Source organism: Curcuma longa, chromosome 2 (assembly GCF_044706935.1).
Source record: "Curcuma longa cultivar G26 ecotype Majalengka, Jawa Barat chromosome 2, ITB_CL_G26_1.1, whole genome shotgun sequence".
NCBI lineage: Eukaryota > Viridiplantae > Streptophyta > Magnoliopsida > Zingiberales > Zingiberaceae > Curcuma > Curcuma longa.
In genome coordinates, this window is record NC_133862.1 from 7072447 (window position 1) to 7086549 (window position 14103).

General features: G+C 41.4%; 4 protein-coding genes across 6 annotated transcripts; 3 read left to right on the forward strand and 1 right to left on the reverse strand.

Moving 5' to 3' along the window:
* Nucleotides 1-52: 52 nt before the first annotated feature.
* LOC141822129 (small ribosomal subunit protein eS25w-like) lies at nucleotides 53-1321 on the forward strand. Its single transcript, XM_074709560.1, has 4 exons — nucleotides 53-106; nucleotides 195-269; nucleotides 390-524; nucleotides 1072-1321. The coding sequence occupies exons 1-4, from the start codon at nucleotides 104-106 to the stop codon at nucleotides 1183-1185; spliced, it is 327 nt and encodes a 108-aa protein (XP_074565661.1). The 5' UTR covers nucleotides 53-103; the 3' UTR covers nucleotides 1186-1321.
* An 803-nt stretch (nucleotides 1322-2124) lies between these two features.
* Nucleotides 2125-3592, forward strand: LOC141822150 (epoxide hydrolase 2-like). The gene is made up of 5 exons (XM_074709582.1): nucleotides 2125-2249; nucleotides 2330-2547; nucleotides 2648-2809; nucleotides 2904-3139; nucleotides 3245-3592. The coding sequence occupies exons 1-5, from the start codon at nucleotides 2177-2179 to the stop codon at nucleotides 3504-3506; spliced, it is 951 nt and encodes a 316-aa protein (XP_074565683.1). The 5' UTR covers nucleotides 2125-2176; the 3' UTR covers nucleotides 3507-3592.
* Nucleotides 3593-4036: 444 nt separating this feature from the next.
* LOC141822149 (uncharacterized) lies at nucleotides 4037-7506 on the forward strand. Its single transcript, XM_074709581.1, has 5 exons — nucleotides 4037-5044; nucleotides 5131-5219; nucleotides 5314-5425; nucleotides 6808-6860; nucleotides 6956-7506. The coding sequence occupies exons 1-5, from the start codon at nucleotides 4093-4095 to the stop codon at nucleotides 7163-7165; spliced, it is 1416 nt and encodes a 471-aa protein (XP_074565682.1). The 5' UTR covers nucleotides 4037-4092; the 3' UTR covers nucleotides 7166-7506.
* A 781-nt stretch (nucleotides 7507-8287) lies between these two features.
* LOC141821307 (serrate RNA effector molecule-like) lies at nucleotides 8288-14095 on the reverse strand. Of its 3 annotated transcripts, XR_012601210.1 has the most exons (13): nucleotides 13607-14094; nucleotides 13433-13524; nucleotides 12433-12487; nucleotides 11365-11439; nucleotides 11113-11187; nucleotides 10965-11012; nucleotides 10717-10785; nucleotides 9819-10625; nucleotides 9685-9733; nucleotides 9217-9326; nucleotides 9064-9136; nucleotides 8806-8988; nucleotides 8288-8669 (listed from the first exon to the last, which is right to left on the reverse strand). XR_012601210.1 is itself a non-coding variant. In XM_074708718.1 (12 exons), exons 1-12 carry the CDS (start codon nucleotides 14011-14013, stop codon nucleotides 8609-8611), a joined length of 2184 nt encoding a protein of 727 aa, XP_074564819.1. In that variant the 5' UTR covers nucleotides 14014-14093; the 3' UTR covers nucleotides 8289-8608. The 3 variants fall into 3 exon arrangements, 2 of the variants coding, with proteins under 2 accessions (XP_074564819.1, XP_074564817.1); XM_074708718.1 differs by having other exon boundaries at nucleotides 8289-8669; nucleotides 9064-9326; nucleotides 13607-14093; XM_074708716.1 differs by lacking the exon at nucleotides 8288-8669 and having other exon boundaries at nucleotides 8733-8988; nucleotides 9064-9326; nucleotides 13607-14095.
* Between the last annotated feature and the right edge of the window lie 8 nt (nucleotides 14096-14103).

A 14103-nucleotide genomic window follows, 5' to 3' on the forward strand; every position in this document is an offset into this window, starting at 1 on the left:
ACCCTAGCTACTATAAAAGGCTGACCAGCGAGTCCGCCGACCGATTACAAGAGCGCAGCGATTGCGATTGCCTTACTCAAGCGCCGCATCGACGATCAAGAAAATGGTAAGCTATGCCCTTCTCCTCTCCCTTTCTACTATTTCGATGCGGCGGCGATTCGATTTACGAATGGGTTCTTCCATCTATGCGTCAGGCGCCGAAGAAGGACAAGGCTCCGCCTCCGTCTTCGAAGCCGGTCAAATCTGGCGGTGGGAAGCAGAAGAAGAAGGTGCGGCACCCTTTCTAGGGTTAAACATAGGCCCCTTGTGTGTGTGTGTGTGTGTGTTTGTGTGTGTTTTGTTACAATCTTGGTTTAAGAGATTTGGCCCTTGTGTGTGTGCGATCGCAGAAGTGGAGCAAGGGAAAGCAGAAGGAGAAAGTGAATAATGCAGTTCTCTTTGACCAGGTGAGCTACGACAAAATGCTCTCCGAAGTCCCCAAATACAAGCAGATCACGCCGTCCGTGCTGTCCGAGAGACTACGGGTAAATGCTCTCACCTTTTTAGGTTTTCTTTTGTCTGCGATGGAATCAGTTCAGACTTCAATCGCACGTACTCTGGAGTTTAGTTTATTTTTCTTGGATGAATGTTTCTACGACAATCTGATGATGCTTTTGTTTGGTCTATCATGCCATCTACTCTTGCAAACCCTGGATCTACCATGGCATTACAGTTTATTCCATTAGTTTGGCTCTTATCGAACTTAGATATGGTAACTTTGTTTGAGTGATGATTGTTCTTCATTATTGTTGATCATTCAATCAGTGCTCCGAAATCTACTCTTCCACAGCACCTTCATGGCATTTTATTTTGTTCTGTTGAAGATCCTCGTTATCATGTGTTCCAGTTCTTATAGCTAGGCTATAGTAATCTATTATAGATTGACAGAATTACAGAAATAGGTTAGAAATGAATGGATGGAATTGAATCACATAGCCTTGTCCATCACTGTTTTTATTTCCTTTTTTCCCCAGAGATGTGAGCATATTTTACAGATCGTTTGTAGAAATTTAATAGGATATTTCTCTGCAGATTAATGGATCCCTTGCAAGGAGGGCAATAAAGGACCTGATGGCCAGGGGTGCCATTCGAATGGTATCTGCTCATTCAAGCCAGCAAATCTACACCAGAGCCACCAATACTTGAGTTTATTATATATTTGCTCACTATGTGTTTTCCTTTATTAATTTGCTTTGCAAAATACTTCGTTCAACTCCTGCAGGTATGCGGATTTTTTAGTTGTTCAGTTGCGATAATTAAAATAGAAAAAGGCTTTAAAAAATTATTTCAATTTCGAGAGTAGCAATTGCTACTATTTGATGTTGATTTTTTTTCCCTGTTGAATTGCAATTACTAAAATATAAAGAATTTTAAAACTTATTCTCTTTTGGCAACACATCCCATGGGACGACTCGTTGCCGGTCTTTAAAGCAACTGGAACCCATTATAGACTTTAGAAAGTCTGGTATTCGCCATAACAAGCCCAGCCTGTAACACTTACAATTTACTGCTGAAATATGTTGTCCATTAATAAGAGAAATCCGGCCATGTAACGATCCCTTGTTGATGAGAAGTACTCAATAGACAAACGCCGACCATGAGGGCCAACAAACGCCCATTACTTTCCGCTGACATAGTCATTTACGGCCTAACAGGCCTACAGTAGCTTGTCGGTTTAGGCCCCCATGGCTTGCTAGTACAGCCATTAGTCTAGTCTAATGCGGCCCGTTATAAGCCCGTATGGCCCATAGCGACACGGCATATTAAATGACGAGCCGTACATAAACCAAACATAAGCTGATCCAAACCGAAATCAATGGGTTCATACATTAACCAAAGGTTACATGTTTTGAGACCATCAAAATTGTAATCCCATGACGCGTGAAATTAGCATAAACATATAGTTCTTGTTATTACTGCTGCTAGATCCGCAAAGAGCTGCCACTTAAAATTTCATAGTGAAGGCAAACAACATTTTCTGTCCTTTTCAGTTTCAGTAACAGGTCCCTTGGCCTGTTCCTGGAGTGTCATAAGCATTAATCTGGATAAAGATTCCATTCCCATTGCCCATTGCCCATTGCTATAACTATTAGAGTTCCTCTCCGTCCACAAAACTAGAAGAAAAACAGATCAGGAGATGACGGATAAGATAGAGCATGCTCACTTCGATGTCAATGGCCTCAGACTCCACGTAGCTCACACAGGGCAAGGTTGGCTGATTGCATCCCCTCTCATTTCTTTCATGCATATATCTTCCACCTTTCTCAAATCCTTCCATGTACTGTTGCAGGGAAATTGGGCACTGTGCTCTTCCTCCATGGATTCCCTGAGATATGGTACTCTTGGAGACACCAAATGCTCGCCGTCGCCGGCGCTGGGTTCCGGGCGATCGCTCCTGACTTCCGCGGCTACGGCCTCTCCGGCCAGCCGTCCGTTCCGGAGGACAGCAGCTGGCAAGACCTCGTCGCCGATCTCATAGCCATCCTCGACCTCTTCTCCATCTCCAAGGTACACCAAACTCGATCTATATATCGGCTTCTTCCCCTTCCGCATCCTCCAACTGAATCGAAATAAATAGCGTTGCGTTTAATTTCGTGGACACAAAAAGGTGCATGTGGTCGCGAAGGACTTCGGCGCGAGGCCTGCTTATGATCTTTCCCTCCGCCACCCAGATCGAGTGGCGACCGTTGCCACCTTGGGCGTGCCGTTTCTTGCGAAAGTCACGCCCTTCATTTCTCTGCCGGAAGGCTTCTACATAAACCGGTGGCGGGTAACTCCATGAATGATCCAGTGCTACACCGGCCAGTTATCTAGACGGCGCTCCCCCGCTTTTGTCTAGCTCATTGCTTAGTCTTCTTCCACAGGAGCCAGGTCGAGCGGAGGACGACTTCGGCCGATTCGACGTCAAACGAGTCGTTCGCACCATTTACATCCTCTTCTCGAGGAGCGAGATTCCCATAGCTGAGGAAGGCCAGGAAATCTTGGACCTTGCGGACTCATCCGCCCCCTTGCCGCCATGGTTTACGGAGGCAGATCTCGACGCCTATGCTGCATTGTACCAGAACTCCGGATTCAGCTTTCCTCTCCATATGCCATACAGGCCAGTTGCTTCGACATCTACCATGCATGGTTTTAAATTCGAAACCTTGTCTTCTTTTCTCAATCTATTAACAAGAATCACACGTGCTGTTTTCCATATATATAGATCACTGAACGAATTAGAAACAGGAGGAGAGGATCCAAAAGTGGAAGTGCCTGCAATGCTGGTGATGGGAGAAAAAGACTACGTTCTCAAGTTTCCTGGAATGGAGAACTACTTGAAGAGTGGAGCAGTGAGGCACTTCGTCCCAGACCTGGAGATCGTCTACGTGCCCGAAGGATGCCATTTTGTTCAAGAGCAGTTCCCTGACCAAGTAAACGAGCTCATTGTTGCCTTCCTTAAGAATCATGTATCAGGAAACAACTAATAAGGTAGCCGCCAGTCATGTTTGAATGATAATGAGTTGTAGCTAGCTGTTTCAACACGACAACACAATATTAATTTTACAATAAACTCTAGCCTTTTATCGAGTGTGTATATATATACGAAATCAGAATGAGGGGGAAAAAAACAGATGGTAGAATCTTAAAGAAATGATTGACTAAACAATTTAATTTGACCCATTATGAATAATTTATGCGCAGAAGTTCTTCATAGCTTCTTCTTGTTTAAACAAATGAAAGAGAAGACGCCGCACGAGCGTTTCACGTGAACGGGAACACGTGAGAAGCACGCTTTGTCCGGCCCATGCCGATCTTAATGGGGCGTTATATGGGCCATTTAACATCAGGTCTTGCAGTCACCGGTGAGCCTTCCTATGGGCCTAGTATCGTGAAGTTGGTTACCGGCCCAGTAGTAACTTGGGCCCATTCAAATATACGTCATAACCGTAATTGAGCCGGCCGAATTATGTTCCATTTTGTTGGGTTCGACTCAGAAGGCCCGATCCATATTCGAGTCCTTAACTCGTTTTGACTACATTACTGTGAGGGATCGAGCTCTGTTCTGTCGCCATGGCGGCTCTCTACCTCAAACTCAAGCCTAAAACCCTAACACCTCTCCGGTCTCTCCGCCCCTTCTCATCCTCTTCGTCGTCGTCGTCGTCGTCGCCGCCCCCTCCCGAAGCCGATGCCAATGCCGATGCAGACACCTCCGAGCCATCGGCACCCTCTACTCGGTCCTCGTATTCTTCCTTATTCAGCGATATCAAGGAACGGCTGAAGGCCCCTCCCGCCCCTCCCCGCCGGATCCCAGCCGATCCACCTCCGCCTCCGCCCCTCTCCTCTTCGAGTTCCCAACCCACCTCACTCGATGATATCCGCAAGCACCTGGCCGAGTTCCGCCTCCGAAGCGGTGGACCTTCTGCCCCCGGTGAGCGCCCCGCGTCCTCTCCCTCCCTATCCTTCCAGGAGATCTTCAAAAGCAACACTATTTCGAAGGCCAGTGACGATAGGGCTGACGGGAAGAGCCAAGGTTTGTCATTTGACAGCATTCGCGAGAGCCTCCGTCAGTTTAGGGACTCGTCCGCGTCCGGCGGCCTTCGGAGAGACAGCTTCCCTCCAAGACCGTTCAATTTCAGTCCCTTCCAGGAAGGCACGCGGATCCGCGGAGGCGAGACAGATAAAGGTCCGTCTATCCTCGGAGGAGGAAATTTGCCCGAATCCATATTCGGGAAAGAGTTGAGGGAGAAAGCCGATAAGGGAGAAGCCAAAAAAGGTCCAAGGACAGATTTTTTAAGGTCATATAGCCATGATGAGTTGGGGGAGAAGCTCCGCAAGCTGAGGCCTGAAGTAGCTGACAAGGGCAACAAGGAATTCTCTTTGACAGAGTTGAATGAGAGGCTGGCTAAGTTGAGGGAAGTGGAAGAGAAGGAATCGGAAATGAGGTTGGGTGGGCTTTCATTCAGGGATCTCCGAGATAGCCTAGCGTCAATTAGTCAGTCAGTAGCCAAGAAGAACTCCAATAGTAAGACTTTCTTTGACTGGTTTGCGCCTCGTTTTCATCTCTTAGTCATTGCAAGTATATAATTACTTGTATTCATATTTGAGCAGTTCAGAGATTAACAATCCTTTCAAATCTTACTGGACAACCTTTAGCACCGTTCATGCAAAACCCCCCTCAGGAACATCTCTTAGAGAAGGTTAATATCATGATGTTATGTTATGATTGGTTTACTATCTTGATCTATCAATATTATACACTTCCTTGGTGTTAATAAAATTTGTTTATTGCAGTATTTCCATCCTGATAACATGTCTTCCGCGGAGAAGATGAAGTTGGAGCTACAACGGGTCAGAGAAGAATTTAAAATGTCCGAATCGGATTGTGGTTCTGTAAGGGTTCAAGGTAAAGATTTGGAGCTATTCATTTTAGATACCTCAAAATCAACAGCTGGGTAGCCATCTGAATTTCTGAAAGAACATTAGCTATGGCTATGAAAAAAATAGGTAGCTATGATGTGTTATCAATTGTCAAGGCATAAATGAATTATTTTGTTTATAGAAAACAACACCAGTTAAACGAAAATTGACTGATTAAGATATGTTTAGTTCATTTTTTAGATAAAACTAATTGACTACTGGTCAAATGGAAGTATGTGATTTTGTTTCATTGTATAAGAATTTTCTACTCTTGAATCTTGATCAATCCTGTTGTGTGAAACAAACATGAGGTTAACTATGCTTCGTACTGTAGAATAGAGTGAAATCAATTCCATGTGTGAATTCTAATGCTCCCATGAAACAGTTAAGGCAACCAAATAAGGTAGTGTCCACATCCTAGTGCAATGTCAATCCAATTTCATTTATTCCTTATTTTAAATAACTAGAATAAGGCATTCCACCTGTCTATGAAATGCAAGATTATTTACTTGTTTCAAAGTCCTAGATTGAGCTTGTAGGATAGACAAATTGATCAATTTGACGAGGCCAACCACACAACATGAGATGATAGGTTAAATAATAGGGTGGCCATAAGCCTGATGCTTTACATTACTAGCAGCAGGAGTAAGTTTTGCCTTTATCTTCCTATCATCGTTGCCAACAAATAAGTAAGCCTGAGGGTGTGGATAGCTCCATGAACACTGCATATCTTGTAACACTGAATCTTTAAAGACACTATCTGATCAAGTTGAGTTTACCTTGGATCTGAACTGTCTGTGAATCATATCCAAATTTAACTATTTATTATTGAACCAATGATGAACCAAATTGTGTTGATTTGATTCAAATAGGAAGGATGATATGTTTTAGACTTGTCTTCCTTTTTCCCATGGTTTCTTCCCCACAATCCTCATACTGCACAATCCTATTGCACCACTCTCCTCTCCATCCCTCATTGCCTAGTTACTATTTCATCGGTCAGCATCTTCCAACAATTACAAGCTATTCGTAGCACCACCTTTCTAGTCAACGCAAGTCTTTCCTCTGGTTCTTCTCTTTGTCGTCACATTTCTTCTTCCCTTCTTCTCCACACTCAATCTTCATCCTAGGAAGACGATTCCTAGGACACGAGTATGAGAGAGGATGGGTGAGTCCAAGTAACAAAGGTGGTTCAGTTTTATGTTGTGGATACTTCAATACTCACTGCTTCTATATTTTCTCATTTATTATAATTGTTCAGCAAAAGTCTCCATATAATGATTTTCTTGAAATCTATGAATTTGTTTCATGGTTGTGAATTATGTGCCACTAGATGTTTAACAGGTTGACTATGATTTTTATGTGTAGTGGCATTACTTACTACAAAAATTAAGTACCTGAACACCGTTCTACACAAGAAGGTAACAAAGGATTTTTGCAGTGTTCTTCATCTTCTTTGCATTATTGATCATGGATGTTATTGTTGTTTTTAAATTGTGTTTCTGTCGGATCACAGGACAAACACTCGAGGAGAGGGCTCGTGCAGATGTTCCAAACAAGAAAGAAGCTTCTTAAGTATCTCAGAAGAACAGATTGGGATTCATATTGCCTAGTACTGTCAAAGCTCAACCTCCGGGACGTGCCAGAGTACAAGAAACCAAAATTCAATACAGAGAACAAAAGCAAGAAAAAGAAGAAGAACAAGAAGAGGAAACAGAAGGCCTGAAAAGAGATTTGATCTATGATGACAAGGAGAGGAGAGGTTACAAGGTGGAAACTGCTTTGCAATATGCTTTTTGATGCATGGAGAACCGCACAGCCAGTCAGTATATGATACAAGTGTGCATCGTGCATCTAAGAATAGGATTCTTGATAAGATTTTGGTTTTGCAATAATGTTGGAAATGATTTCCTAACTCCAAGTTTTGATTATATCTCTCTTTTTTTAATCCAGGAAGAGCTAGTTGAGGGTAGAAAACAAGCACCTTTGGTGCCCTGCTCCATTTGCATTTGTCAAACGTAACTGTATGACATTACTGGATGGGAAGATTTCTCTTTGTTTTTTCAATTGCTTTTTTGTATTTATTTGCTCTCGAAGATGCCTGGGTTTTTTTTTTTATATAATCTAGGTGTCCAGAGGTGGACAGCACTCCCTATAGTTCGCAAATTGAAAACGTAAGTGATTTTTGTTCAGCGGTTAATGTTTTAGATTTCTTGTGCATGTAGAGATTCGAATTGTAAGTACTTAGTTGATGTGTTGAGTGTTGTACCATGTCGGGGTAATGCGCTGAGTGTCGTACCATGACGGGAGTGTTCGTTTTGCTCTCTTGAACATTGTTTCGTAGCAAAATCACTGACATTTGGATTCAGGGAACGAAAATTTAAACAGATTTGCCAGTTGACTCGTAGGAGAATATCGTAGAAAATATATGCTTTATCTCCTAATAAATAATACTAGTCAGTTTCTTTATGCGTTTTATGATAAGTTTTGATTGAAGAATATTTGGTTATATTATGACCTTTTCCCCTATTTTTCAATTAAATTTAGTTCTGGAAAGGAAAAAATATATGAAAATGAGTATAATATAGTTTTAATAGCATTTTTCTGAATCGAGTATAATATAATTTTAACGGTAATTTATTGAACTGCGTATTTAAGTTTTGTTAATATTCAAATCACTAACATATTTACCAAATGAGATATCGCTTTCTACAAATATCCCATCCTACAAAATTAGTTATGTTAATTTTGGTCATATTATGTAATATATTTTCTACAATTTTCAAAATTTATGCAATCAATAAATTAATTAATATCCAAATCAATATCCGTTTAATAAAAAACTCAACCAATTGAACTACTGGTTCAACTAATCAACCAACAATTCAAAATTCTTCCGATCTTATTTCCGGTTTCACTTAGCATTACACTTCTGAGCTTGAGAGAAGTCATCGTATAATGGCATTAGCAAAATTCTCGCTTGCAAGTATCGTAATGAAGCTAAAAAAGGGAAGGTCGAGCAGCTATATGGAAAATATGAAAAGAGGTTCGCACGCAGAGCATATTGAACGCGGGCAATGCAACTCCGCGGAAAGCAAATTGTCAACCAGCTCCAGTTGTACCATTTCTAAGAGAACAAGGTTGCTGGGATGTTCCAGGTTAAAGTGTGCTACAAGCTCCTGTAATCCATAACAGTCACTTCATCCTCTGGAGCATCGAGATCTCGGTAGCTGGAAGGAGATGACAGGGTACACATTCATTCTCAAGGAGAATTTGCTCCGCAAACAAGATAACTAAAACCTGAAAGCTAGAAGTGCCACAAGCATTTGCATTGATGTAGATGAAATGGATGAAAGATTGACAAACCTTCTTAGGCGACGTGGATCAGGTCGAAATGGTGGAGGCGGCATAGGAAGAATAGGAGAGGGACCAAGCCTTCCTTTCCTACCACGAGGGCCACCATTAGTTTCGAACGATGATGGTCCACCACCATCTCTCATCATGCGCATTGCCACCTCTGGCGTTGCAGGGACAAAAGGACCCAGAGGCCTGTAAAAGATAGAAGATTGGTCAAAGCTCAAATGTAGTAGATTTTGTATCGAACCAGGGTGACTGCTGACTAACCCAGCACCAGGTACAGGAACTAAGATAGGTGGTGCAGGAACATCTGGAGGGAAAGCTCCATGCACACTTTGTCCTGCATAGACTTCATATGAAGGTTTGTCAGGATGATCATCATCTGAGCCATCATTGTGGTTGCGAGGTGAGTTGTCGAACCTATCATGCTTGTCAGCATCTCTATCCTGCCTGTTGAAATCTCGGCGGTTACTACGTTCATCTCTCAAACGATTATCTAACAAAGGCCTACGCCTTTGCATTTTTGCCTTCTGCATAGAACAAAACAGGAGTTAATGCAATAAAAACAGTCGTGATTTTGAAAATTTAAGTGCAAATATCTTCTGCCATTGAGGCAAGATGATGCTTTCTACGGTGACTTTCTTCTTTTGTTATTTTGTTTTGACTCATAGGAGTAAATTATCCAATGCCATCACCTGATTTGTGCAGGAACACCTAATCAGACAGCATCTAGGAATGTGCCCATACATGCATCCGGGAGGGCGTGTGTGCATGTGTATTGGTGTCTGTATGTGGGGCGCTTAACATAATACCATTCGCTAAAAAAACAAAAACAAAAAAAAAATGACGAACTTTAATTAGGTCCACTTTACCACAAAGAAGGCATACCAGTTGAGATTGCTGCATTATAGGAGTACCTCCAGGTGCATTTGGATCGCTGTGTTAGAGACAAATACAGTCAGTAATGGTTCAAACAAAAAGGCAATAATTTTCAATGATAATGATAAGCTAAAAGTGTTTACTTCATGTAATTTTGGAAATAAAGCTCCTCTCTAACTTTTGAGGTTAACTCGATAACAAGGTCTGGGTGTTTCAGTCGGAGATGCTTATGAACATATTCAGGAGCATGGAAAAGCTTAGTGCAACCTTTGGCTCCACATCCATATTTCCAACCATATTTTTCATCTCTTATCTTTCTCACCAAAGGATCTAAGGCTTCTGTAGCTGCCGCATCTATTTTCTCTTTAGCAGTCAGAGTTTCCAAGGGATCCTGGCCTTGCAATCTTGCCTTCCATACTGAATCAAGTTTTGTCTCCCAGTCTGAGCCTCCAGCATTGTTTCCATCAGCAATCTTAAGGTCAGTTCTGACATGTCGAAGACCCTTTGGTTCAGATGTCTCAAGCATACCATAATAATCCAGACCATGAACACGCCATAAATATGTAAGCAATGTATCCAGCAGTTCGACACCCTCAAGGCCCTTGACGGAGGTGAGACCGCGTATTATTATGATTGGACCCATAGATCCTCCATGGGATTTCTCAGCATCCAGCACATCATGCCCGCTGCTGGATAGGATATTATCCTGGATACCCTTCTCCATATCAAGTTTACGAACCAAGGCTTGTGCTTGTTCGATGTCCATTTGAGTTCGCCAAGACTCAGACGTAACTATGTGAGCCTTGGGAGCATCGGAAACCTGATCATGTTCTCTTGTGGTTCCCTTGTTGTGTCTTCTCCTTTTCCCACTGGGATCTGACTCATCTTCAGAGTTTGGTTCGCTGCTATTCCCAGACTTGCTAGATGCAGGAGCTGTTAGGCCAGGGCCGCTGAAGACACATGGGAATAACACTCTTTCAGAAAAAACACAAGAACTAAAGGGGAAGGGGAAGGGGATGGGGCATGGTTGAGAACTCTTACAGGTCAAGTGTTCCACTCTGCAAATCAAGCAAGAACTCCTTTGCTATAAATCTAGCTCGTTCTTTCCTCCTGTAACAGTATACAGCTGGTATGATAAATTCAAGATGTGATGATCAGAATATAGACAAAATCATGACCAGTGTGACAAAGCTTGAAACACAAAATTACAAAGGGGAAGGAAATTCTTCTCACAACAGAACCTAGAGAGAGAGTTTTATTTAGAATTAAATACATAAAACAAATCTTACTTCTCAACCACATCCACCAAGTTAGTTGGATGATATTTGTCTTTCAGCCTGCACCAATATGTAAAAAAAAATTACAAAATGCAAAGCCGTGCAGAGGTATCACACAATCTGAATATTAAAATATTTTTTAACAAAAGGCATGTTGTACCATTTTTCTTCCTTGTGAGCTTCAAAATAAGCTCGTTTCTGAGTGGAAATGTATTCGGATCTGTATTCTTCATACCTACATGATCAGAATTATGATAAAATGTTCATACTAGCTGAACAACTAACCAACATATAAAATCAATCTAACATTGAGAAAAGTAAAACTTAAAAGATTAGTGATTAGTGCCATCATCAACAGTGCTTCACAAAGACTCACTTGTTACATGCAAATTACTTTGCTTTTGATATGTACCTGCGCTCAGCTTCAGTAGGTGAAATATCATCTTCAAGTTCCTGGATGAACTGTTTGTACGACATCAGACCTCCCCTGGAAGAATAAACAATAGATTATGCGATATTATAAAAAGGAATCAAGAAACCAATTCAGTTTTCTTGAGAAAATAAATCAAGGGTATCTAGCACTAAGAGAAGAAAGTGAAACGCAGAGGAAGAAAAATTGGAAGCAAGAAAAGAAAAAATTGGAGCACATACACTTTACCATAGTGTCAAAAATGTATATATCAAAGACATTTTCTTTCTGTTCATCATAGCTTAAACAAGTGCTGATATTTGTTCCATATTCTATTTCCTTCTTTCAGAATACAGTTTTTTCTTTATTCCTAAGAACATAAGATGAAGACAATAAAATAATTTACAATCTATACTTTATTCCTCAATTTATTTGTATGTACAAATTATTTTTCTCACATTCGCAAAATTTTATCAGTTTCTATTGCATCACCTCCTAAACATCTAATAGAGTTGCGGGAACCGTCACAGGAAGGTACAGGTATTGAAGACAATAAAAAAGAAGAAGCACCAAAGCATCAACTTGGATCATTTAGCGGCTCCGTTTGTATTATCCAGTGAGGGATCAAATCTATATAGTCAAACCAAAATGGTTGGTGCTGACGTGAAAATCATCAATGGTATTACTTGCATACAGTTCAATGATGCAATACAATCCATATGGCCAAAACAAATTGTGGAACCAGTGTGGCTTTTGGTTAGACTAGTAGTTCATATTATCCAGGGACTCCAGTCATGTGGGTGATCATGGACTAACTGACCAGTCAAAGTTGCTTGATCTTGATCAAGCAAACCATTGAACAGAGTTCCTTTCTCATAGCCTAAAAAACTCGAGAAGGAAGGCATTAAGAAATTAAGGTGATGATGAAGTTACAAAGTGGAAATTCCCTAAACAAATCTATCAAACTTGTGAGAGTAAGAACAGCATTTCTAGAAACACATGAATGCAATTAATATTCCTAAATTCAAAGATTTAGAAATCATTATAAAGAAAACAAACAAACAAAAAAACCTTTGAGCACCCTCAAAGCCATCAACATAACCATCATGTCCTGAATCAGGCCAATCTGAAAAGTAGACAAAAAAAAACATAAAAAGGCAGAAACTATGGTATAGAAGTGATTTCACAACATTAACGAGCTGACCAGCATTATTAGCATAGCATCTTGACATAGCAAAGCAACTATTTTGATGCAACACAATAGGTGAAATAGTAATGATGAAATTAATTAGCTTAGATGGTAGTTGCCTGAGATACATGCACAATTACTGAACTCAATACAATCTCAAGTATTGAACAATAATCTTAAACTTAATGTCATGTATAATTGTCAGCCTTCATTTCAACATAAATTTATTCAAAATTCATGTATCTGACATGAGTTTACAGAACATGACGGACCCAACAAGAAATTTATTTATCTATTTTTTCTTCTATTTCCAATTTAAACTGGAGTTGATAATTTGTCAGTTGTGTGTTGCCCCATTATTATTATGTTTTCTATGCAAAACCTATCTACCACTTTAAGAACTATATTATTGGTATCAGTAGTTCAGTCATTCAATGATGAAACCATATTCCTTTATGTACCTTAATAAAGACCAGAAACACCTCTTAGTTTTATACTCCATGCATATTTTCCTAAGACAATTATATCTTTCATGTTGCCTATCCTGCAATAGTGTGAAAATATAGCTTAAATTCTTGAATATTGGTCACAGCATCATTAGATCATTATATAGACCTTTTAAGTATAATAGCTATATGCAGTGCCACAGTGTTGTTTTCCTGGTGAATGCTAAGTTGTGACGCACCTACGCTGAGAAGGATTATTCCAGTTCATACTTTTTATATGTTTATAGCCTATAGGATAGGATAGAAACCACCAAATTCACTGGAATCTTATCTCATTCAATCCCAGAAGGCCTCTCACCACCGTATCTATGGTACTTATAAGCGCACCTTGTGTAAGTGTCAAACCCATAAAATTACCATATCGATTGATTATTACCTGGCGTACGATTTAAATAACGTCCATGAGGCCTCTCATCACCGTATCTTCCTCCACCCCGTTCATATCCACCGCCATAAGCATGTCCATACCTAGAATCGTAAGCAAATAGGAAACCTAAGAAAGCCCGCACTAAATTTCGTGATATACCAGAGAGGCACAGTTCAATTTCACCTTCTGTCATCCAGTCCATAACCCCCTCTGGGACTACCGCGACGACGGTCATATCCACCGTCATCCCTCCTGGCTCGCTTAAATGACGGAGGAGACCGTCTGAGAGGCGAGCGCCTGCGATCTCGGTACGAAGGAGGACTGGCACTGCTCCTGCGGCGATATTCCCGGTCCCTGTCGTCCCTCGGAGCACTTGATGGAGGAGGCGGGGGGATCGGCGGCGATCGGTCACGGGTATCTTGGGGACCATCCATCCTCTCCCTGGAATCTAAATCCCTCTTCCTCGTCGGAGGAGGAGGAGGAGGCGGTGGCGGAGGAAGAGGGGAGGTTGATCTTCCGCACGGGCTTTCCGGCTGGCGATCCCCATGGCGATCGATGGCTTCGGAAGGTGCCTCGATGACCTCCGCCATGGAGAGGAGACGGAGGAGACGGAGAGTCGAGGAACCCTAGCAGAGAGATTAAAATAAGAAAATTTTGCAGGCGTCATTGAAGAGAAAAAG